We start from the raw sequence: 26336 nt of genomic DNA, 5'->3' as shown, positions 1-26336 counted from the left end.
AATGAATGAATGAATAACAGAAAGCCTTCAGCTGCTAAGGTGAAATCAGTGCAGCTTTACTATAACTAATATAACTATTACAGATCACAGTCAACAATAAGAACTGACTGACCATTTATCTGATAAACCTGCATGACTCTATATGAATTATACACAGGGCTATATTCTTAATAAAGGAATGTAATTATAGCAATGAAAGGATAATACCCCATACCGACAGACATTTAAATAAATAAAGAAGAAGAGAAGAAGAAGGAGAGGGATAGAGAGAGTGTGTGTGTGTGTTTACTCTGAATTTAAAATATGTCTTATTAGTTGGAGACAGAAATTCAGTCAGTGCCAAATTCACTGGAATATATGAAATCTCTCTTTCTCTCTCTTGCACTTTTTTTCCTCCCAGATTATGTCATTTTTTGTCTGTTATGTGACTTAATATTTGTTTATTTACATTTATCAGTGCCATTGTAGATGTATATTTTGTTCAGTAGGTTCAATAAAATAATAAATAAATACAACTGCCGAGCTGGCGTCATAGCGCAGCGCAGGTCACGTGACGGGCGCGGGGCGGAGAGAGGAGTCACGTGGTGCCGGAAATAAAGTGCGCAGCTGTTTATCGAAGCGTTCATCACTGATCACGGATTAATAACACACTCCTTTACTGAATAGCGTCGCGCTGAAACTAACATCTGTTTTCATCGAGTGTTGATCGACATGACGCTGAACCGAAACCATCACCCAAACGGAGGAGTCCTGATCCAGGCCGGAGAGAGGTACCAACTACACCTCAAACAAACAACAACAAACAACGAGACAAACACCGCATCTGATAACAATAACACGATAGACAAGAACACATACACACACACGCATATTGTCATCTGTTGTCTGTGATGTCATGGATGAGTGTAGTTTGGTAAATTAATGAATGTCAATCGTATGATTTAGTGACTGTGTTTAGTTGACTGCGCAGATTCTGCCCCTCGACGTTAAGATGTCTGATTTAAAGGGACAGTCCACCCAATTATGTAAATTATGACGTTAATCGCTCGTCCTCATGTTGTTCTGAACCCATAACACCTTTGTTCCCTCTTCAGAACTCAAATTAAGATATTTCTGATGAAATCCGGGAGCTCTCTGACCCTCCATAAACCCAGTGTAACACACACATTCAAGGCCCAGAAACATAGTGAAGACATCATTAAAATAGTAAACGTTTTCCCTGAAAATAACACACAGGGATACAGAGTCATCTTCTGGCCCTGGAAGAGAAAGCCTGGCTTGGTTCTTTAGCTGGTGATTAAACATGATGATGGTGAGAATGATATGATTTCTGATGAAGTGTATCCAGTCGAGGCCTTCATTAAGTGTGATTCTTCATATGTGATAGATGGGGTAGAGAGTTATATTGGTCAGTGATGTTTGAGAGTATCTGAACAGAACTGTGTTATTTGGGGTTTTTCGATCCTCACCCAGACAGACAGACAGTGTGGGTGATTTCTGAAGGAACTGTAGTAACATGTTTGTTCACATGTGTTGAGAAACTTTGTGGTGCTGTTCTGGGAACAGATGTTTGCTTGACTTTCCAGTGTGACCTCACTTCCTGTTTCATCCTGCTCTTTCAGCATCTTACGAGAATGCAAGAACGTCGAGCTTTCCTTCAGTGACATCACGCCCAAAAATGAGCTGTTCAAGGGGACCAAGAAGGGCTCTGTGTTCCTCACCCAGTACAGGGTAACTATAACCCACCCAAACACAGCTTAACGTACTCCCTAGGGCTGTCGAGAGCAGTCGCATCCTAAAGAATGTCTGTTTACATTACATATGCACATGTACTGTGTATTTTTGTTATGTATGTGTATATACAAACAATTGATATTATGGTGCATATGTTTATATTCTTATATTTTATATGTATCAATATATTTAACATATAAACATATATATAATGTATTAATGAATGCATTAGTATTTATATACGTATAATACGTAACAAATATATACAGTGTACACCTGTATTATGTACACACATACAGCTTAACTAACCCATAGTGTGTCCAAACACAGCTTAACTAACCCATAGTGTGTCCAAACACAGCTTCACTAACCCATAGTGTGTCCAAATACAGCTTAACTAACCCATAGTGTGTCCAAACACAGCTTAACTAACCCATAGTGTGTCCAAACACAGCTTCACTAACCCATAGTGTGTCCAAACACAGCTTAACTAACCCATAGTGTGTCCAAATACAGCTTAACTAACCCATAGTGTGTCCAAACACAGCTTAACTAACCCATAGTGTGTCCAAACACAGCTTCACTAACCCATAGTGTGTCCAAACACAGCTTAACTAACCCATAGTGTGTCCAAACACAGCTTCACTAACCCATAGTGTGTCCAAACACAGCTTCACTTACCCATAGTGTGTCCAAACACAGCTTAACTAACCCATAGTGTGTCCAAACACAGCTTCACTAACCCATAGTGTGTCCAAATACATCTTAACTAGCCCATAGTGTGTCCAAACACAGCTTCACTAACCCATAGTGTGTCCAAACACAGCTTCACTAACCCATAGTGTGTCCAAACACAGCTTCACTTACCCATAGTGTGTCCAAACACAGCTTAACTAACCCATAGTGTGTCCAAACACAGCTTCACTAACCCATAGTGTGTCCAAACACAGCTTAACTAACCCATAGTGTGTCCAAACACAGCTTCACTAACCCATAGTGTGTCCAAACACAGCTTCACTAACCCATAGTGTGTCCAAACACAGCTTCACTTACCCATAGTGTGTCCAAACACAGCTTCACTTACCCATAGTGTGTCCAAACACAGCTTCACTAACCCATAGTGTGTCCAAACACAGCTTCACTAACCCATAGTGTGTCCAAACACAGCTTCACTTACCCATAGTGTGTCCAAACACAGCTTCACTAACCCATAGTGTGTCCAAACACAGGTTAACTAACCCATAGTGTGTCCAAACACAGGTTAACTAACCCATAGTGTGTCCAAACACAGCTTCACTAACCCATAGTGTGTCCAAACACAGCTTCACTTACCCATAGTGTGTCCAAACACAGCTTCACTTACCCATAGTGTGTCCAAACACAGCTTCACTAACCCATAGTGTGTCCAAACACAGCTTCACTAACCCATAGTGTGTCCAAACACAGCTTCACTTACCCATAGTGTGTCCAAACACAGGTTAACTAACCCATAGTGTGTCCAAACACAGGTTAACAGGTCAAGTGATGCCAGATCTTCAAACGGTGATAACTGATCTCTGGCTATTTTGGTTCTTCAAATGCATTTTCGGTTTTGATTCAGATATCTGGTTTAAGTTGAAATGTAAGATTACTGCGTGTTCCCTATAAAGGGCAGATGTATCGATACTATGATCAGCAATGCAGCATCTTTAATTATAACATCATTTAACTAAAGAAGACACCGATGGAAAACTTGACACTTTTTTGGACTTATATAAAGAAACAACCAAGCAAACGAAACTCCATAAATGTTATACTAGATAAATGAAATGTGCACGGTGCTCTGATCAGGATTGAGGCCGATCACAGAACACAATATCTGCTGATTCGATCACCAAAACCCTTCTTTTTAAATCATGTAGAATTATTTACAGTGATAATACAATCAAGATTTTTTGACATTTATTCAGGGCCTGAATTTAATTTCTGTAAGGTAATTCCTCTCTTTATTTTTTCATTTGAGGGGGCCATTTGTTCAAAAATAGATATTTATCTCACGTTCATGTTTGATCATGCACTGTATTTTAGTTTTAACAGTTGTGTAATTGTTGCACAACAGCTTCCACAGCAGTGTCTGATTGTGTGAGGTTGACACACACTCTGTTTGCAGTGTGTGTGTGTATGTAGTCCATGTGTGGGACAGAAGCCGCTTTCACACAGAGTCTGCTCCTGATCCACGGCTGTTCACCACATACACATTTATCCATAATCTTTTATTTTAAATACAAACATTACTTAATTATTCAATGCTTTTAACTTATGCATTTTTATATATTAAGTTGCTAAAGCAAAACATTTAAACTGCATTTCTTACGTTATCACAAACATTCTAAATTAAAACTTACCACTGACAGAAACCGTCAGCCACACCAGTCTGCCTTTCTTTTCATTTAAATCTCCTCTATTACAAGCAATCCTGCAGTTCATTACATTACTAAACCATAACTCACCCAAACACTTTTTAACTAATCCATAACATATGTGCTAACTAATCAGTAACTCAGCCAGAACCATTTTAACTAAACCAGAACCCGTTCAAACACAGCTTAACTAATCAGCAACCCACCAAAACTCACATAACGATCCATGACTCAAACATGGGTTAACTGATCCCACACAGACACAGGCTAACCAGGTGTGTGTGTGTGTGTGTGTGTGTGTTTCAGATGGTGTTCGTCAGCAGCACGGTGAATGAGAAGTTCTGCTCCTTCATGTTCCCGTATTACCTGATGAAGAACTGCAGCATCGAGCAGCCCGTGTTTGCTGCAAACTACATCCAAGGGTTGATCAAAGCCGAGGCGGGAGGTACACTGCTTTACCCAGCATGCACTTGCTGCACACTCTCCTGCTCAGGTGTTCGGCTCACGCTCACGTGTGTCTCTCTCTGTCAGGTGGATGGGAAGGGCAGGCCAACTTCAAGATGTCTTTCCCCAGCGGAGGAGCCATTGAGCTGGGACAGCACCTCTTCAAACTGGCCACCAACGGTTAGGAAACAAACACTCAATGAGTCACTTAATCAATGAATCACTGAGTCAATGAGTCACTCAATCAGTGAATCACTGAGTCAATGAGTCACTCAATCAGTGAAACACTGAGTCAATGAGTCACTCAATCAGTGAATCACTGAGTCAATGAGTCACTCAGCCGCTGAATCACTGAGTCAATGAGTCACTCAATCAGTGAATCACTGAGTCAATGAGTCACTCAGCCGCTGAATCAAGGAATCAGTGAATCACTGAATCAAGGATTCAGTGAATCACTGAGTCTCTGAATCAATGCATCACTCAATCAATGAGTCACTGAATCAAAGAGACCCTAAGTCATTGAGTGTGTGTGTGTGTGTGCGCAGCATCTCGAGCTCCTCCGGCTCAGAACGGAGCGTTTGGATTGGCTGCAGGGATGAACGGATACGCCAGTCCAGCCATGCCACAGATGCAGCCGTACCCATATCCCAGCATGCCACAGGCCGGGTACAACCCCTACCCACAACCCCCTGCTGCAGGTACGGTCAGACTGAGCTGGAGAATCACAGGCATGTCTTCAGAACGGGTGAACTGATGTGTGTGTGTGTGTGTGTGTAGGTGTGTATCCCAGCGCTCCCATGTACATGGCTCCTCCTCCTCCGTACCCTGGACCTCCTCAGAACTGGTGTCCTCCTCCAGGTAACACACACACTCAGACACATACACACTCTCACACACACGTGGGTCTCTGGTCACATGATCTCTCTGTGTTTCTCAGTGGCTAATGGAAACGCTAAAGCAACAGAAGCGGCCAGCAGCGCCTTCTACAATCCCAGCAACCCTCACAGCGTCTACATGCCCATGGTGAGACACACACACACACACACACACACACACAGCGTCTACATGCCCATGGTGAGACACACACACACACACACACACACACACACACAGCGTCTACATGCCCATGGTGAGACACACACACACACACACAGCGTCTACATGCCCATGGTGAGACACACACACACACACACACACACACACACACAGCGTCTACATGCCCATGGTGAGACACACACACACACACACAGCGTCTACATGCCCATGGTGAGACACACACACACACACACACAGCGTCTACATGCCCATGGTGAGACACACACACACACACACACACACACACACAGCGTCTACATGCCCATGGTGAGACACACACACAGCGTCTACATGCCCATGGTGAGACACACACACACACACACACACACACACAGCGTCTACATGCTCATGGTGAGACACACACACACACAGCGTCTACATGCCCATGGTGAGACACACACACACACACACACAGCGTCTACATGCCCATGGTCATACACACACGACACTAAAACAACACAACTCAATGCTATTATATTGTGTGTGTGTGTGTGTGTGAAGTGAAGCTCTGAATCGTTCCTCATGTGTCTGCTGCTGTTGTTCAGGATCAGCCTCCTCCCTACTATCCTCCTGAGAATCCAGAGAAGAAGAACAACTGAGACTCGTCTGGAGGACAGTGATTCGCTCGTGTGCTGGATGACTCTTTAGATTCAGTGTGAGCTGAGCCCGCTCATGTATGCAGTTTTACTATTTACCATTAACACGTCTATATCTGCCTGCTCAGATGTTAATCCTGGTGTGTGTGTGTGTGTGTGTGTGTGTGTGTGTGTGTGTGTGTGTGGTGCTGAACTCTTCTGTAAACTCCTTTTGATAATATTATAATCATAATTCAGAAGTGGATCATTCCTGATAGACCTGGTGTAGACGGATGAATAAAGCTCTATATTCTGTCTCTGTTCATTTCACATTTCTGAAGGAGTTCACACAACCAAGCTTTGTTTCCTCAAATCACGTGACCTTGCTTTAAAACTGTGAAGGGTTTGAGCTTCACTAGCTCCTGCTGTTTAGTAACGTTAGCCAAGAGCACACAGCACTTTCTGATTCCCCTAGAAACCTGTATCGAGTCTTTGCTCCCTCATGTGATGTGCTCATTAAACTGATGAGGACTTGATCCATCAGCTTTCACAAATCCTTCCTCTTTGTGTGAGGCTTTTTGAGTTCAGCTAAGGCTCTTTCATCTGCTAGTAGAAAATGGCCTTGATTTTAACGATAAAAACCCATTCATTAGTTAACGGTAAGTTCCCCTAACTATTATGAGGAAAAACTGCTTTGGACATTACAGGAGGTTTTACACTAGTATATTGTTTTTGAAGTGGAAAGTGATGTATAATTTATAGTAAAGAAAGAAAAGAAACGTAAATTGACATTGCTAGGATTTCCTAAAGGGTATAACTGCAGCCTGGAGATCTCCAAAACGGGGTGGGAGCTACAAAATAGGGCGTGGCTTCCTCCCATTGAGAGACAGGCACATGACACGCATGCACAAACTCCGCCCACAGCTGATTCTGAAGTTTTGATTGGTTGTGTCAGTTAAAGTGTTTCCTAAACTATACAACAAGAAACGCTAAAGCTACCCCACACCTTCACCAGTGAGACTGACTGAGTAGCAGGATTGCTGCTGAATCGTGTGGTAAAGTTGCAGTTCAGGAGATGAACAGGTAATAAGATTATACATCATGAGACTCACTGACACAATGACAGAGTTTTATTAACACCCAGCATCTCTACCCTCTCTCAGTGAATGCTGCTTGGAATAAAGCCATAGAGTAAAGTGTTTCCCTCCGCTGGGACGCTCCTGAGTGATTCCTGTCTTCATCAGACTTGGGTCTAAACACCACTGCCACAAGCTCCGGCCTCTGCTCTCACCGAGAACATTTACATCGATTATTTTAGTTCTTAATGGGGGATGATTAAAAATAGTGTGATATTTCATTGAATGAATCGTGGTTCAGTGTTGTACAGAAAATACTGAGAACGTTTTTTAAACGTCATAATTGTTTCGATCGTGACAAAAGCGAACACATAATCCTCATATTTTGGGGAAATAAACTAAATTTTAGTACCGTAATGGATTTTTTAAGTTATTAAATATAGTAATGAGAATAACATTAGTCACTACCGAAACGAGAGATGTTTGTCAGAAATAACGTGTACTGAATGATCAGATAAGATGGCATGATAGTTTTTGATTCGATGTATAATAAAACTAATGAATCCTTTACTTTACAATCAGAGTTTTGCCTTTTACAAACAGAAATTAGATTTTTAATATAACAAATATTATACATTACTCCTGAAATATTGTAAAAACACACACATCTTGGTGTGTTATATGTTGCTCAGGGCGCACAATAAGGAGGTGTACAGCGAGTACCGAACAAACTGGGAGCTTTCCTGCCAAACATGCAGCAGTGTTCACAACCAAACATTACACACATTACACATGAATCAAACTACTCGAACATTACTCTATCATAAACAGAGGTTGCTGCATTACACAAAACCTCTCAACACATCTGACACTTAACGTAGCGCTTCATGCAGCAATATTTAGGAACAAAATGTCTGTGGTTCTCAGACAGCCCATACCAGCTCTTAGATCCCATCTTCTCTCTCACCCCAGACGAATCACAAATGAGGAACCGTGACCCTCTGGTATGGTATTGAATGGGCTGGACCTTGAGCGCTGTGCTGGTTCTTCAGGTAGGAGCTGTTTGCTGGTTGTTGTCAGTATGGATCGCAGTCAGCGACTCGTGAGAAGCTGTGCCGGCGACTTGACGTTGTCACCAGGGGTATTCCTATACTCTAACAAACTGAGATAGGGGTCTTTCCTGTCCAGCTTGGCTTTAGTTAAGATTGACTCCTCGATCTGCACAGTCTTCTCAGCCAAGCCATCTCTCTCTGGGGGTAATGGGGGCTAGTGGGGGTGTGGGTGAAACCCCGTGTCTTTACAAAGCCTTCCAACTCCTTGCCTCGATGTTGTCAGAGATCACTTTCTCTGGAATGCCATGCCTCGAGAAGATGACTTTGAGTTCGTGTTCAGTTATAAAACAGCTATAATAGTCTACTGTAACCATGTATTCTTCGTTGTTCCAGGTAAGGAGATCTGAAGCTATTACCGTCCATGGTCTGGTTGGTATTTTGTGAGAAATCATGGGCTCCTTGGTGTCTGAACAGCATCGCTCCAGGCAAGTATCACATCTCTCAACCATTGGTTCTATCTGTTCACACATCCCTGGCCAGAGTAACACATCTGCTGCTCTTTGACTTCCCAATGCCCATGTGACCGACGTGAATGTGTGGGAGCAGATCTTCTCACCTTTGAGAATGATCCCGTTTGTCAAGGACAGTTCATCTCAGAAATTTGAGAAGTCACTGATGTCTGCGGGGCATTTTCTCTTTCCTCCACCCGTCCAGAATCACCTGTACTAGCTGCACACGCTGGCTGTCTGACTCCGGCTCGACACGGATCTGTTGCAGCTCTGCACCACTAACTCGTAAGCTTTTGTAAACCGTGTGAATCTGCATGTCCATTCCTTCGCTAGGATTGTGTAGAGAGGGTATCTGCCCCAGGAATCTCTTTCCTGGCCGCTGTGTGATGGTGACGTCATATTTCTGGAGTTGTAGGGTCATTATTTGAAGTTGTGGTGGAGCTGCGGCTTGTGATCGGACTCCACTATGACTTTCCGGCCCTACACGTACTGATGAAAACACTTGCAGCCGAATAAGATCGCATAGAGCTCCTTCTCTAGCACATTATCTAGCATATTCTGAGTTTGCCGGTTCTTGGTTTTTCAAGTGCGTTTACCCAGTCGGTGGCTCCATTACCTTGACTATGACTCCTTGTTTTTTTTCTGTGTTCGTCTTGGGCATCACATATGCTTCGTACTAGTCGTAGTATGTTTGCAGTACCTTTGCTTCATCTGTCGTCAGCGCCCAGGTGTTGAAGATATCTCTTCCTTTTTCTCCTGTCCACGGGAGCAAATAACTGCACTTTTCTTCTTCAATATTACACATAGATAAATGTGATTGGCTTCGGTTCATCATGTGACTTTCTCATCATTACCTGCTACTGATTACGAGTGTATTACAAATCAGTTAAATTACGTTTTTTAAATGTAAATTTAAGTTAAATCTGTACAACCAAAAAATGTTGCCATTGTGGGGTTTTTAAGTAATTGAATTTTTTTAAACCATAAATTACACAGAATTCACAGAATAGTACAGATTGTTTATACACAGTGCAAGGAAACAGAAGTGTGATCAGTCAGAATCCACAGCGGTGTTTCTCCTCAGTCGGGTGGGTTAGTTATGACCTTTACCAGCAGTCGAACCTTCACCATCTACAACAGATGCATTACAACAAGATCGAGAGAGATACAGAGAAGATCATACACTACCAGTCAAATCTTTTTTGAACTGTATATTTTAATTTTTTAAAGAGGTCTGTTCTGCTCACCAAACCTGCTTTTACAGTATTTGATTTAAACAGCTGAAATAAAAACTTTTGTAACGTTATACACTATATCTAGCTTGGAGTCAGTATTATATATATATATATGAGGGATATAAAAATTAATACTTTTGTTTAGCAAGGAATCTACTCTGCTGTGTTCATCACTGATAATAATCTTCATGTTTCTTGAGCAATAAATCATCATATTATTCTGATTTCTGAAGATCATGTGACACTGAAGACTGGAGGAATGATGCTGAAAATACAGCGGAGCATCACAGAAATACATTACACTTTAACACATTCACACATTCACACAGATGTTTGAAATAGTAGGAATAATAAGAAATTTCACTGCTTTTGCTGTATTTTGGATCAAATAAATGCAGGCTTTTGTGAGCAGAAGATACTTCTTTAAGAAGCGTTTGACTGGTAGGTTACAGATTCATTAGCTGCTACAGGAAAATAATGAGAAGAACAACAAAGAGCAGTGAATGGTAAATCTGTCTGCGCTATAAACCAGTGTGCACTAAAATAACATGATAACAAACACCAGTTTACAATATTGTCAAGCAGCTGTTTGCGTACGATAAGATGAAATAAGGGCAGGTCTTAAACATACAGATGGCTGCGTTCCTCTGCAGCAGACCTGAACACGTGACAAAGGGATTATGGGTAATTGTAGCCACACACTCCGTCTCAGGGCTCGTCCTGCAGGAACCACACCTCGTTACGCCGGCCGTACGGTTTGATCGGGGGGTCGTAGATGCAGCACAGGTACTGCTTGCGCTGGAAGGGGGCGGAGTCTCCCAGCGTACACGTCAGTCGCGACGCTTCTGCGCGAAACTCGCTCTCGCCTGCGAAACCACCGAAGCGCCTGCAGGGGGAGACAGATCTCAGTCTAGAGGAGTTCACCCGGAAATAAAACAACTCTGTCATAATTACACCAATAAAAACAACTATAAAGATAGCGATTAAGATATGTGAGTCATGCTGGCTAAATAAGTGTGAATGCACATGGTCTAATTCTGAGTTGCAGAGAAGTGAAAAATTTCAGTTTTGAGGTTTTCACAAAAATGAGTTCATTAAGCCTTCTTCTAGCGATCCAAATAGCAATAGAAAATCTCAAATAATCTTTATTTTTATGTTTTCTGAGAGGAGTATGTTTCTCTAGATGATATTTGTTGGTCTATTGTTGCAAAGCCCAGCATTCCAGCTTTGTTCATATTCATCTTGAATAAATAGGGTTTCCAAACCCATGCTGAAGAAAACAAAACGATTGCGCTGACTTACATTTGCAAAGCCTGTGCATAAGATATAAGTATAAAATACATTATTGTGAAATATGTCTTGGCAAGATTCACACAAACATAATCTGTTGTGTTTTTCATGAAAGTTTAGTGAATAGTTGGGGGAAATCTGATGTGCAATGTAATAATAGATCCATGCATAACAGTATAGATCTGATTTTTATTTTGTAATCCTCAGAAAACTTTAAGTCGATTTTTCTCCAAATCTACTCTGCTGACTCTATCACCTTCAAACGCATGTAATTTGACACAAGTCATTTTTTATCACATTTCAACAAGCCATATGTAATTATAAGGTATTTTAATGAAGAGTTAAAAAAATAATAATAATAATAACAATTTAGAAAATGTGCTCATTCTGACTCATTTTGCCAGCACGGGTCAGTTCTAAAAATCATTCTGAACATCAAAGATTAGCATGGTCCACACCAAAACTTTAACGATAAAGGCACAGAGAAACGATTTCCGTGGAATCACTTTCAGAAGGCTGTTTTTTCAACCGATGATTGTTACAAACATTGACAGCCAATCAGAATCCATCCTAAAGAGCTCAAGAGAATTTAAAGCAGACAATATCATCTGGGCTGCGTTCAGCCCCGACAAAACATTGCACAACGTTTTTTAAACAGAAACGGTGATGCGTTGAACACACTGTTCTGTTGACGCAAGTGTTGCAACTATGGCAGCTGAGAAGGCCATTCTTTGTGTTCTTTGTGAAGAATTTTCGGAGCCATCTATTTAGCCTCACATACTGACTTTATTTGTAGTTCATACGGTTTTAATACCCTGTATTTTCTTTCTCATTTGTAGGAAAAGCACTTAATTACCATTGTTTATTTCTATACCAAATATCATACACTTGCAATGAAGCTAAAAATATAAACAACTACATCATTATGTTGATATCTTATATTTTTACAATAAAACATGTCTTCTAATATCCTCAGTTGTTGCGTATACCGAGCTGCAACGAACACATTTGTACATTATTTTCCTTGAAGCCATTGTGCGAGTTCACTTTAATACCGCGTGCTTTATATACATGTTGCTGCTGATTGGACTGCAGTTCTGACACACCCACAAAACAAGAGAAAACACATCTCAAACCCCGTTACACACTGGTGCACACCGTTTCCAGGAAACATGACGTTCAACACGGAAACCGTAGCAAAACGTTGTGCACCGTTTTGAACTTGAACATGCCTCTGCTGGTTTTTCTGTTATACTTTGTTCTGATTGGCTGTCTGTCTGTTAGCAGAGCTCTGATTGGCTGTGTGTCTGTTAGCAGTGCTCTGATTGGCTGTGTATCTGTTTGCAGTGCTTTTGCAGCACTCTGGTTGGCTGTGTGTCTGTTAGCAGCGATCTGATTGGCTGTCTGTTAGCAGAGCTCTGATTGGCTGTGTGTCTGTTTGCAGTGCTCTGATTGGCTGTGTGTCTGTTTGCAGTGCTTTTGCAGCACTTTGGTTGGCTGTGTGTCTGTTACCAGCGATCTGATTGGCTGTGTGTCCATTTGCAGTGCTCTGATTGGCTGTGTGTCTGTTATCAGCCCTCTGATTGGCTGTGTGTCTGTTTGCAGTGCTCTGATTGGCTGTGTGTCTGTTAGCAGCACTCTGATTGGCTGTGTATCTGTTTGCAGTGCTCTTGCAGCACTCTGGTTGGCTGCGTGTCGTTAAGTAGTGCTCTGCTTGGCTGCATGTCTGTTAGCAGAGCTCTGATTGGCTGTGTGTCTGTTTGCAGTGCTCTGCTTGGCTGCATGTCTGTCAGCAGTGTTCTGATTGTCTTTATAGTTATAGTTCTTGCTGTGAGCAGGGCTTTACTGTGTTAACGTACAGGATGTATACGGTCATGCCTGGACGGTCCTCGATGCGAATGGATGAGTCGGTTGGGTTTGGGGGGGCGATCTGGAAGGATGATGGGATGCGCAGAGCGGCGACCAGGCGGCGGTTTAATGAGCCGTCATCACGAGGAAACACGGTGAAGATGATGGGGACGGGCGTGTTCATCACCTCACCTGTTCAAACACAGATCACAACACAAAACACGGCTCATTCAAACACTTCTAGCAGGAATACGACTGATGAAACAAGATACATACTAATAATGTTTTGTTAACATCTCATTCTGTTGATGCACAATCTTTACTTGTAGCTTAGAGTTCATCAAGCAATCACAATAATCTTTGTTACATATCAAAGTAACAAATCACAAAGTCTCTGCTTTTAAACTGGCGTGCCCTGATTGTCTGTATAGCAGCGCTCTGATGGGCTGTGCATCTGTTTACAGTAGAGGTTGACCGGATTTAGACATTACAGACTCCGATAAGGCTGGACCACACTGGCCGATACCCATTAATCAACCAATATTGTTTTTAATGGAAAGGCCTACTGAACGGAAACTAAAATAGTGCTCTACTTTTTTTTTTTTATAGGACTTAACCATACTTTGTAACTGAATAAAAAAATATTATATATATATATATATATATATATATATATATATATATATATATATATATATATCAATAAAACTAGTTCATTAAAGTTAACAAACGCGATCTGAAATCAAAACACTCTAACAAGGATCAATTGTTTTTGGTCGTCTAAATGAACACATCAGTTTTCTTGTTCATGTTGCAACTTTAAACATGCAGCTTCACTGGATTCAAAATTCATTAATGTGACCAGATGGATATAAACTAATTCAATGATTGTGGCATTAAACATTTGGGTTAGACTTTTTTGGTCACATTGTTTTAACTGCTTGAGGTGCTGCTAATGCTCGTATCCTCTCAGCCTTGATACCAAACATGATGCTGTTCTTTCTTCACTAATGCAGCATCTAATTAACTAATTACCAAGTAATGATATGAAAACATGCGCTGTAGTACATTATAGCACTATAGATGGTTGTCAAAGTTTTAAATCCACCTCTGAACTACTCTGTTCAGCGCAGAATCAGGTGTCAAAACAAACAGCAGGAGCTGACAGTGGTTCACCTCTAGAGGGCGCTCTCGTTCTCATTCTGTATAACGACCACAGACACTTCGCAGCTTCTCCAGCGACAAACACAACCCACAAAACTATCAGAATGAGCTTTTACCAATAACGATACTTCCACCAATTAACTATCGGTGCCGATTAATCACCAAAACCGATACATTTGTCAACATGTACGTAGTTTGCAGTGCTCTGATTGGCTCTGTGCCTCTTTGCTCTGTGATTGGATTGCCTGCTCGTCTATTTGCAGCTGATTGGCTGTGTGTCTGTTTGCAGGGCTCTGATTGGCTCACCTTGTTCGTTGTCTCCACTCATGTAGGCAAGAAGCTTCCGCTGAAGATCACCTGAAACCTGATCGAAGCTCCGCCCCTCCAGACTCACACACACATGCTTACACGCATCATAGCGGCGCACCTCATAACACACCCCATCCTGACAGAGAGAGAGAGAGAATGAGAGCGAGAGAGAGAGAGAGGGAGAGAGAGGGAGAGAGAGAATGAGACAGAGAGAGAGAGAGAAAGAGAAAGAGAGAGAGTCAGCAGTGAGTCAGTTAATTTCAGCAGAATAAACGCCTTCAGCCACATAAACACACACACACACACACACACGCACAGAATCAGTGTGTGTGTGTGTGTGTGTGTGAGTGTGTGTGTGTGTGTGTGACTGGTAATTATAGTCTGTCTAGGTGTCATTTGGACTCCTTAATTAATGCTGCTCAGCTAATATTAGCTCATGTGTTTAATTATTCATATTTGACCGTGTGTAGTGTGTGTGTGTGTGTGTGTGTATTGTGTGTCAGCTGTAATTAAGAGTGTTTTAACGGCTCAGATCTCATGACTGTGTGATATTTCAGCTCAATGTCTGAGATTCATCTTGACATGACTCGAGCACAAAAGAATCACACAAAAACACATTTCTGCACAAGCTCATTTTTAACAATCTGAAGGTTTTCTGCATTAATTTACAGACATTCACCTCGAACTGTAAATCACCTAGACACAAAAATGTTTACAATTTTTTCTACATTAATTCAACATACAAATACCACGTTATACTTGCAATTATACTTTTAACTTACTTCTTCTCTACATGACAGCTGTGACCATGTGTTTAACTGTTGTGTACGTTACATCAGAATGCAAATCTGTAAAACTCATAAAGCTCCAGCAATAGGCTTGATTCTTGATTTCTCCATTCTTTCTCTGGATTTTGTGATGAAAAAGATTAAAACATAATCTCAGAATAATAAGAAAGAAACACAAGCATGAGCTAACAGTCAGATCTTTAGTTAGTGAAGCTGCAGAGAGTGATGTGAGCTGAACTATCAGAAAATATCACTTCAATCAATCAGTGTGTGTGTGTGTGTGTGTGTGTGTGTGTTACCTTGCATTCAGTGCTCAGCAGCTTGTACTCGCTCTCTTCAGTGGCTCCAAGCAGCCAGTTTTTGATCATGACAAACATGCTGAACACAGCTGAAGAATCAACCCTCCGTCAGGTGTGTGTGTGTGTGTGTGTGTGTGTGTGAGCTGCGCGTCTCCTCCCCCAGATTCATCTGTCATCCCAGAAGAGCCTGGATCACTGCACTTATAGAGTCAGGAGCGCAGAGAGTCACAGAGACGAGACACAGCATCTCGAGTTCAAGCCTGAGGACAAAACACGCCACAGTCAGTCAGACTAACACACACACACACACACACACACACACAGATGAGTTCGTATGCTTCCTGTGCAAAAATAATAACACTAGCTATGTTTCCAACCATCTATTTTATACAGATTTTGGAAAACACACATATATAAATGCTGGATGGAAACACCAAGGCACTCATTAATTATGAAAATTTGCATACAAAAACTTAAGTGCACAATTAAGTAGAATAAATGTGTTTCTCGAGCAGTAAATTATCATATTATTCTGATTTCTGAAGATCATGTGACACTGAAGACTGGAGGAATGATGCTGAAAATACAGCGGAGCATCACAGAAATACATTACACTTTAACACAGATTCACACAGGAAACTTTTCACAGTATTACTGTTTTTGCTGTACTTTGGACCAAATAAATGCAGGTGAGCAGAAGACTTCTTTAAAAAACATAAAAAACCTTATTATTCAAAAACTTTTAACTGGTTGTACATTGATGGCAGGCTTTGCAGATTTCAGAGTGACCAAACAACATTTCAGATCAGATGCTCTATCTTGATCTGTTCAACATGGCGTCCAGGTTGCTCTGCTTAGATGGTGTTTTTATTTACTTTTTTACTTTCTTTTTCTCTGTCTTTTTACACACATATCCTCTGCACTGATCACTTACCACAGAGAAACACTTTTGGACATCAGACACTGCTTCACTGACCTGTTTCAGGACACTTTATGCTCTAATCCATCGTGGCCATCTGAGATTTTCCAGAACGCTGAGATGAACAATGTCCACTTGAATAACCACCCGAGGCGACGGATCTAGAAACACAGTGGGAAACACGCTGGGATTCGCAACAGACTGAGGAAAAGAGCACACAGTCCTCCTCTGTCATTGCTACACTCAGTTTAAGAATCCCTACAAAGCTCGCTCACTACCAGCTTTCGGCAAATCGGACCATGCCGCCATTTTCCTCACACCGGAATATAAACAACGGCTCGTTCAAGATCCCCCGGTGCAGAGGGTGGTGACGCGATGGTCTGCCCAATCAGAAGCAACGTTACAGGCGGCTCTTGATGACGTAGACTGGGACATGTTTCGCGCAAGTTCATCTGACGACAGAGAGTTCACGGATGTAGCGCTAAGCTTTAGAAACACGCTAGACGAACAAGCTACAGATACAATAACTATAAGGACATTCTCAAATCAGAAACCGTGGGTGGACAGATCAATCCGTGCAGCAGTAAACAAGCGCACTGCTGCTTACAAAGATCTGTCGCTGGCTGACGAGCTAAACACTTTCTACGGCTGCTTTGAAAGCAATCTAAGCAGTGCGAGTCTGCCGATCAGCACGTCAGGAAGCAGCAGTCAGAGCAGCAATCATCATGCGATCACGGTGTCGGAGGACGAGGTTCGGAGGGCACTAAAGCGAGTGAATGTAAGGAAAGCAGCCGGACCTGATGGGATTTCTGGCTGTAAAAATGTCATCTGCTCCTCCATCCCGGATACTTTGGACCCTCTTCAGTTTGCCTATCGTCCAAACAGATCCACAGATGATGCCATCTCTCACATCCTGCACTCTTCTCTCACACACATTGACAGCAATAACAGGAACTATGTAAGGCTGCTATTTATTGACTATAGCTCAGCTTTTAATACTATAGTACCCATAAAGCTAGCTTCTAAACTCATAGACCTCGGCCTGAATTCTTCACTCTGCAACTGGATTCTTGATTTCCTCACCGGCAGACCTCAAGTGGTGAAAGTAGGCCAGTACACCTCCAGCTCCATCACCCTGAACATAGGAGCCCCACAGGGCTGTGTCCTGAGTCCCCTGCTCTTCTCTCTCTACACACATGATTGCGTGTCTTCCCACAGCTCCACATCCATTATCCATTAAATTTGCTGATGATACTGTGATTCTGGGCCTCATTCACAACAATAATGAGACCGCATACTTGGATGAGGTGGGAAAATAACATCATGGGGCCAGGACAACTGTCTCTCTCTGAATGTGAGCAAAACTAAAGAGCTGATTGTGGACTTCAGGAAGAGACAGCAGCAGCCCTATACTCCTCTTATGATCAGCGGGACCCCTGTGGAGAGGGTGAGCAGCTTCAAGTACCTTGGTGTAAACATCTCGGAGGACCTCACTTGGACTACTCACATCCAAACACAGGTTAATAAATCCAGGCAAAGACTGTACCATCTGCGACAGCTGAGGAAATTCAGGGTCTCACCAGCAATCCTGAAAACTTTATATTCTGGGGCTATAGAAAGTGTATTGACTCAGTGTATCTCAGTGTGGTATGGGAACAGCTCCAGTCAAGACTGCAAAGCCCTACAGAGAGTTGTGCGCTTAGCTGAGCACATCTCCGGGTCTGCTCTCCCCTCTCTGCAGGACATCTACCTCAAACACTGCAGAAGTAGAGCTGTTAAAATCATCAAAGACTCCATCCACCCCAGTAACTGTCTGTTCACTTTGCTGCCATCTGATAAGCGCTACCGTAGCCTAACTTCTACATGACCTCACTTAACTATCAGTAAGATACTTAATATACTCACAATTTTGTGTAGTAAATAAAAAAGTAACTGTGTTGTCATAATTATGTGAAATATGCTTTTCTGTGGCAACACTGCTAACATCAAAAATAGGTCTGTGATTCAAGGAATTAGCAGTTATTTTTGCATTAATCATTTTATTAACAATCAGATATAAAATTAATAATTATCTTCTTAGTAAGTATGAGTTCTGCAAAGATATAAAGGTACATAACAGCTGATAAACCCCTGTTCAATCATCACTTTTATTTTCAGCATTCACAGATGAACAGAACGGCTTTTATTGGAAACAGAAATCTTATGTCACATTATAAATATCTGCACTGTCACTTTAGATCAATTTAATGCATAAAAAGTCTAATTTTCCACAAACTTTTGAATTGTAGTGTATCACGGTTTCCTCAGAAATATTGAGCAGCACAACTGTGTTCAACATTGATAATAATCAGAACTGTTTCTTGAGCAGTAAATCATCATATTATTCTGATTTCTGAAGATCATGTGACACTGAAGACTGGAGGAATGATGCTGAAAATACAGCGGAGCATCACAGAAATACATTACACTTTAACACAGATTCACACAGAAAACAGATGTTTCAAAGAGTAATACTATTTGTACTGCATATCTGATCAGATAAATGCAGCTTTTCGTGAGCAGAAGAGATTTTTTTTTAACTAAAAAACATTAAAACATCTTAATCCAGTATTTTGTCCATCAGTTAAATGTATTATGGTTTATAATCTCTGTTAATAATTTGGATCTTTGTGTTGTTTCTGAGTTAATCAGGAGAAACTGTGTGTTATATCTGGACTTTTGTTTGTGTGGTTCTGTGGACACACACACACACACACACACACACACACACTCAGAGGGCAGTCCGGATCAGATCAGGTGTCACACTGACGCACTGTTAAAGCTTCATGTGGAAAAAGCAGCTTCATGCAGTAAATCAAGCTCGTGTTTCACACATTCACTGAAACAGTGGCCAGGGTTGCCAGGTCTGCGCAACAAAACCTACACAATTGCTCCTCAAAACTAACCCAAAACTGGCTCAATCGCATCCCCCTGATTTTAAGCCTGGTTTATACCTCTCTCTGAACAGGGAAATATTTTCCAAAACTCATGGAGAAATTAGATTAGAGGGTTAGTTCACCCAGGAATGACAATCCTGTCATTATTTACTCACCCTCATTCATCTTTGAACACAAATGTAGATATTTCTGATGAAGCTCTACAGACAGCGAGGATCCTTACACGATCAAGGCTCAGAGACGTTAAAATGATCCATGTGACACCAGACATTTTACCAAGCTACAAAAATACATTTTGTGTATAAAGAAAACTAAAATAATGATTTAATTCAACAATTCATACAAATACAATGACTATAAATGTCATAGTGTGTGTAAGAGGAACAATTCTCCACGTATACTGTTTGAGAATGACCAACACTTACAGAGTTAGTCAGAAGATAAACCCCAGAGTTAGAAAACCTGATATCATGTGCGTTACAAGCTTCTGTTTGAAAACAGCGTTCATGTGTGTGTGTGTGAGAGAGTGTGTGTGTGAGTGTAGAAAAAACGATTACAACATTATAGAACCAAACTGAATTAAATTAGCCTATGCACTTTACATATACATCACATTTCTCATCAATATGTTTAACAATAAAGATTAATAATAAGGAAAAGAAGCACATCACAAATAGCCTACATCGTTAAATCCTGTCCTGCTGTAGAGAAACAGAACATCTCTGCTTATTAACTAACAATCAAAGAAGCACAGGTAAAGATACAGGTGCACACAGAACACAGTGACGTCACCTTGGTTTTGACAGAACGCGTTGGTGAAACTCATGCATCTAGCAAGACCTTAATATACAAAATAATCATATTGATTTAAGCATTTAACATTTATCAATTAATTAAACATCAGTAATGAACAAGACTGCACAAATTATAGCGATCACGAGCAACACCCCATCAGTTATACTCAGGTCTATAGCGCCACCTGCTGGTGCAGTTTTGTAACTTCTTAGAGAAAATTAAGTGGCTATAATGACAAAACAAGAAGGAAAATGTTTTTAATGCATGGCCACATATAACTTCTGTAGTTGAGAGCATTCAAATGCAGTTATTAATGAAGTTATTAGAAAGAGAGAGACACACACACACACACACAGAGAGAGAGAGAGAGAGAGAGAACAAAATAACTCCTCAAACTCAGCAAACTCTAGACTCCGAAGAGAAAGGAAGAGTTGAATTCGCCTCATATGAGTAGGGTTGTGTCCCGAGACCCAGTACCAGTGTGGCACCAAGAGCCGGAGCAGTGGGCCCTGTTTGGAATTGTTTCATTCATATGTTCATTCTATTTATTTATTTAATATTTTATATGAATCAAATATAAATTAGCACTGCTTAGTCTTCACTGTAAAAATTTAATTAACAGTCAAACCAAATTACAATCAGACACCTTCAACATTTCCTCAATTATCACAGTTTATTTGCTCTAGTTTATGAAATGGTAATAAAATATGATAAGAAATCAGAGTTGAACTGTCAGAACAAATTCATCTTGATAATATCAGTTAACTTTGATAGAAAGGTTTGTAATGGATTACAATCAACCAAAACTTCAGACAACGGTTAGTATGGTAATATTTTGTTGAACAATTACTAAGCAATGCTTAATTCTGTTTAGTCTGTGGTGTGAAAAGGTTGCATTAGCAATTTCAAAGTTAGTTTTTTTTTTTTTTTTTGGGGGGGGGGTATAATATGTCACAGTTTGCTTTATTTTGTTATACTCACTTACCTAAATCATTTATAGTGTCCTGCACCTATTATTATTATTTTTTTTTTAATAATATATGGTGTGTGAATAATTTTTGGTTTGACTGTGCACTTATTCTTGTTAAAACTGCGGAGTAATTCAGTCAAGAGCAGTGAGTGATTTTCTTAATTACATTTTCTTGGATTAACATTACAGCAGCTAGTAGCTAAATTAGGCGCGGTCACTTTAAGAGACGATGAAGCATCCAATATAATGAACATCCAATATTTTTCTTAACTGTTTACTTCCACTTAAGACATAACCAACAGTTTTTTCGAACAAACTTTCCAAGACAGGTATTTTGACTTATTTTGTATGTATTTGTCGGCACAAGAGCAAAAAGAGGCAAATTCTGTGTTCAAGTGTTTTGAGATGCCTTTCTCAGCCAGAACACTGCGGTGCTGAATTGGGCTTTTCCACATCCTCTTCTGTTTGTTTAAACTGCGATTTGCATTTGTTCGTCCAGGTGCAGGAGGAAGTTCAAGGAGAACTTCGCAAAGGAGATCTGTGTTCAGTGTCAGACGCGGCTCTGAGACTGTGAGATGCGTGCGCACCGTACACAGCGCGCAAGTTGAGATTTTCCGCATCTTGTGCTTGAATGATTTAAACTCTTTTCACTCTCTAAAAGTCTTAGTCTTAGGCAGTCTGCTTGTGCATTCAACAATCTCAGATTATTATTAAAATCACTGGCAAAATTAATGTTTGGAAATGTAAACTAATATTTCCTACTGACATACTAAAGCTAAAGATATAAATATCTGGCTCAAACCCCTTTTTTGTGGTGACAATACTAATATGCCTAAGACTGTACTTTACAAACGACATTGTTGCTCCTTTATAAAGAATGAGCAAACAGTCATTCACAGAACTGATTAAAGACAGGGACAGACAGCTCTCATTTGAACTAAATATCATTGAGAGATACAGTAGAAACAATGACTCAGATCGTGAAATACATTTATTAGCCTTAGATTAAGAGAAGCTTGGGAAATGAGAGCATCCAAGGAGTGTGTGAAAGCTATGGATTTATTTTAAATCTTTTTAATGTTCTTTAATGTTATGCTATGCTATGTTTTTAGGCTTTTTTAAATTTTATTTATTTATTTTTATAGAAGTATCGATTCAGGTACCGTTTTAAAAGTATCGATATCGGATAAAACCCAATCGGTACCCAACACTATGTACGACCCCTTTAAAATTGGGATAAAAAATAAAATGAAAACACTGGATGGATTTTTATTAATATAGGATGGATGTATATATACACATCCAACATATAGCTCTGTTCAAACAACTTTAAAAGTGAATTTTACATCCGATAACCCCTTTAATATTAAGTGTAACATTCTGAACTCCAACCACAATTTATATGAAAAGCCAAACTTACTGGAAACTGCTGTGTAAGATCCGAGTAATACTTCTGATATACTTCTGCGTCAAAGCTATGTAGCTACACTGTAGGCTATGTTTAGAACGTGCAGCGTGTCAATTCTAGAATGTGCTTGAGTTTTGTGTGCACTTTAATATATTTTAATGTTACACCTTCTTATATAAAATAAAATAAATCGAAGAACAAGTGTCTTATCATTTATTAAACTACATAGCATTATACATCACTAGTTGTCTTCGACAAACAATGTTGATCTGTCGTGGTACAAGTCCTTGTGGAGATGGAAAGAATGAGAGTACAAACATACGTAACTGTATGTAGGTAGATACTATGTACTAATGTATACTTATACTACACACACTTCTAGTTACTTCAGTAAGTACACAGGTGGGACCCTAAAATTAAACTCAAGTTAAAGCACAGATACGATGTGAAAACTTTAGATGCTTTACATCTCATTCCTGTATGACTTTCTTCAGAACAACACAGACTCAGAGTTTTAGAGAATATTATCAATCTTTCTGCACATAGTGTAAGTATTCAGCACATATTTGTAATGTTTAATGTTCTGATTAGATGAATCAAGGTTAGAAAATTAACATGTACTGTAGTGTATGTATATGGAGCATTTTTTCTAATATTGTATTCATCACTATTTCTTCTCATGCTGCTGTTTCGTCCTCCCTGCAAAATAATTCCAGACAAACTCATCACTGAGCTCTCAGATTATTAAACGTGAATCATCTCAAGAACTCACCAGCTCTTCTTTCACAGATGATCTGAAGAAGAATCACAGTAGGAGCAGCAAACACTGCAGGAAAGATTACGATAGACACAATCAAGAGAAAAACAGACTCAATCTGTTAAACTGGGAGTCAAGTCAAAGCTGTGGTACCTCTCAATAATGATCCTGCACTGTTCCCAACATCATGAAGATCCTCAACATCACATCATACTAGAGCTTCACATCACAGAAATGATGAATTAACTCAAACTGCTTCATTAATCCATTATATATTATTTTTGTGTTGGGAGTAAACTGATGGTTGCCATTTACCAAAAAATAAATCTGATGACATCATCCACTCCACTGATACCTGAAACACAAGAACAAATGACTGATCATTATAACTTCACTGTATGCAGATGTAGACTGAACTCTTTCACAGGAGTTTAAAGAGCGTGTAGAAGTGTCTTTACCTGTGAGAAAGATCAGTCCCAGCAGACACAGATCAGACATCTTCTCTTTCTGTCCTTCTTATGATCTCAACTCTTTCTTTAGATACTATCCATCCTGACCGACCAAGTGATTAGATCATGGGAAAGTTCATATTTAGTGGAGAAGTGCTGCTTACATTTTGCGAAACCTGTCAGAACTGCATTTTGCGAACCACATTTGGTCTGAGCACAATCTGCAGGCAATACTTCTGCATTCCATTCGATTCTAGAAATACCAGGAGTCTCTATGCCAGGCATGGACTGGGATCACCAGATGCATGGTGGAGATCTCGTGTCCAGCTCGTATTCAAGTTTCACTAAAAACACAGGGAGAACACGAGACATTTGAACAGTTAACAGAGCTTAAGCTGCTTGGAAAGACCACCAATTCTCCAAAAGTCAGAGAAACAGCACAGTCACAAGAGAAGGACTGGACTGGATCAATGCTTTGGTGGTTGTTGGAAAGCCCCGCACTGGAAAACTCAGGGTGTGTTTGGCTCCCAGAGACTTGAATAAAGACTGCTGCCTTCTTTGACTATCAGGACTTTTATTTTGAAGTTATTGTTTGAGTAGCACTGCCCTCTAGTGGCCATTTAGTCAAAGGCTTGATAGATGGTGTATCTAAGCTTTCTCTTCAGGCTGTTCCTGGGCAGGGCTGGGGAGTAACGAAATACAACATACGAGTAACTGTATTTCCTTAAACATTTCATTATTTTAAATAAGGGGTAATCAGACTACAGTTACATCTGAAAAGTATTTTAGATTACCAATGATTACTTTTACTTTGATGTAATTTATTAACTTAATATTTAACCCTTTAAGACCTGCCATAGAACAATTCTGTCAGAGTATACTTTAGTAATTTTACATGCTGACCTGTCATTTTTGAGCAGGCTTGAGAGGGTTACTTTAAAAATGTATTCCATTACAGTTACTAATTACTTCATAAAAAAAGTATTCAGTAACGTAATCCAAGTACCACAGTATGAAAGTAATGTAACTGATTAATTTTGGATTACTTCTGGATTACTTCAAGGTCAAGTATTATTTTTTAAAAACAACATCATTTATTAATTAAGAATTTCACAGCCCTGAATTAATATATATGTGAAGGACTATACAGACATCTAGTGCATGGTATTGGTATTACAGATAATTTTTTTTATTTTGAAGAAAATATAATAAGAAAGAATTTTAAGGAAATGTTTCTTCAACAGGAAAATAGAGAATACAAATTCATTTTTTTTTTCAATGAAAATATAATAAGAACATTTTTTAGACAATGGAAAATGTTTCTTCAAAAGGAAAATAGAGAATACAAATATATTTTTTTATCTTTGCAAATATAAAACTAATTTTTAAAAGTACAAATGCTTCTTTAGGTTAGATGTTGAATCCTTAAATTAAGAAAGTGTTTTCTTTGCTGGAAGGCACAGTTTACACTGTTCAACGTTGTTTGCAATTTCTTCTTTTTAAACAAAATAGCAGCGGAATTTCCATGAAATGAACGCGTTTTTGCAGCAGTGATTCAATCTGCGTCTGAGGAGACTGTAGACAGCTGTTATTTGCGCATGCACCAGCAGGTGGCACACGTGACTCGCCTGAGTCATTAATCAAGCTGTGCTTAAATATAGTGTTATTATGCCAAAATACTGATTTATTTAGTTTTAAATGAAACCATTGTAATCCTGAAAGTATTCTAACTTTTTTCAAAATGTAACTATAATCTGATTACTATGTTTTTTTGAAGTAACTGTAACGGATTACAGTAACTGGATTTTTGTATCCTGATTACGTTACGCCGTTACATGTATTCCGTTACTCCCCAACCTTGTTTTTGTGTATATTCAAATGCCATAGAGCAATACAATCCTTACACCCTCAATTTGAAGACTATGTAATAAAGCCATGGTAACTAGAGAAATAGCTCAAAAGTGCAATAAACTGACCCAAAAAAAGAAAAAAAAATCAACACATTTTACTAAATACACAAATATCACAAATGTCAAACTCAATCTTGTCAATGTAAAAACCAATAAATCATTGTTTATGTAAAAGTTATACAGTTAATGTTAAGAACTGTAACCTTATTGAAAGTGTTACCAAGGTTTTATATATTGTTGAGTGTATGTCTCTTGAAAGTTCTGATTAAACCTTTCATTGCTGTATCCCTTAAATCCAAATCGCTGTTAATGTAATGTATGTTCCCACTGGGCCTAGTTCTCCGGTCGTGTCAGTGCTGACTGCAGCTATATTTA

General features: G+C 39.9%; 2 protein-coding genes and 1 long non-coding RNA gene across 3 annotated transcripts; 1 reads left to right on the top strand and 2 right to left on the bottom strand.

Moving 5' to 3' along the window:
* The first annotated feature begins 555 nt into the window (after window positions 1-555).
* On the top strand, window positions 556-6568 carry LOC113067453 (WW domain-binding protein 2-like). Its single transcript, XM_026239875.1, has 8 exons — window positions 556-770; window positions 1623-1731; window positions 4440-4578; window positions 4665-4757; window positions 5123-5275; window positions 5355-5435; window positions 5515-5600; window positions 6218-6568. Exons 1-8 carry the CDS (start codon window positions 712-714, stop codon window positions 6269-6271), a joined length of 774 nt encoding a protein of 257 aa, XP_026095660.1. The 5' UTR covers window positions 556-711; the 3' UTR covers window positions 6272-6568.
* A 5885-nt stretch (window positions 6569-12453) lies between these two features.
* LOC113067479 (heme-binding protein 1-like) lies at window positions 12454-16341 on the bottom strand. The gene is made up of 2 exons (XM_026239899.1): window positions 14728-16341; window positions 12454-13449 (listed from the first exon to the last, which is right to left on the bottom strand). The coding sequence occupies exons 1-2, from the start codon at window positions 14747-14749 to the stop codon at window positions 13226-13228; spliced, it is 246 nt and encodes an 81-aa protein (XP_026095684.1). The 5' UTR covers window positions 14750-16341; the 3' UTR covers window positions 12454-13225.
* A 6702-nt stretch (window positions 16342-23043) lies between these two features.
* Window positions 23044-23865, bottom strand: LOC113067507 (uncharacterized). The gene is made up of 3 exons (XR_003279386.1): window positions 23756-23865; window positions 23618-23671; window positions 23044-23544 (listed from the first exon to the last, which is right to left on the bottom strand). It is a non-coding gene; the product is annotated as an uncharacterized LOC113067507 (long non-coding RNA).
* Between the last annotated feature and the right edge of the window lie 2471 nt (window positions 23866-26336).

This window comes from Carassius auratus, linkage group LG28B (genome assembly GCF_003368295.1).
Source record: "Carassius auratus strain Wakin linkage group LG28B, ASM336829v1, whole genome shotgun sequence".
In the NCBI taxonomy this organism is placed as follows: domain Eukaryota; kingdom Metazoa; phylum Chordata; class Actinopteri; order Cypriniformes; family Cyprinidae; genus Carassius; species Carassius auratus.
This window is presented reverse-complemented; position numbering and strand designations above follow the sequence as displayed.

Coding starts and splice junctions, on each gene's coding strand:
- LOC113067453 (XM_026239875.1), top strand. CDS start 712: ATGACGCTGAACCGAAACCATCACCCAAACGGAGGAGTCCTGATCCAG. Junction 4,579..4,664: donor GATCAAAGCCGAGGCGGGAG/GTACACTGCTTT, acceptor TCTCTCTGTCAG/GTGGATGGGAAGGGCAGGCC. Junction 5,601..6,217: donor ACAGCGTCTACATGCCCATG/GTGAGACACACA, acceptor GCTGTTGTTCAG/GATCAGCCTCCTCCCTACTA.
- LOC113067479 (XM_026239899.1), bottom strand. CDS start 14,749: ATGAGTGGAGACAACGAACAAG. Junction 13,450..14,727: donor GAGTGGAGACAACGAACAAG/GTGAGCCAATCA, acceptor GTGTTTGAACAG/GTGAGGTGATGAACACGCCC.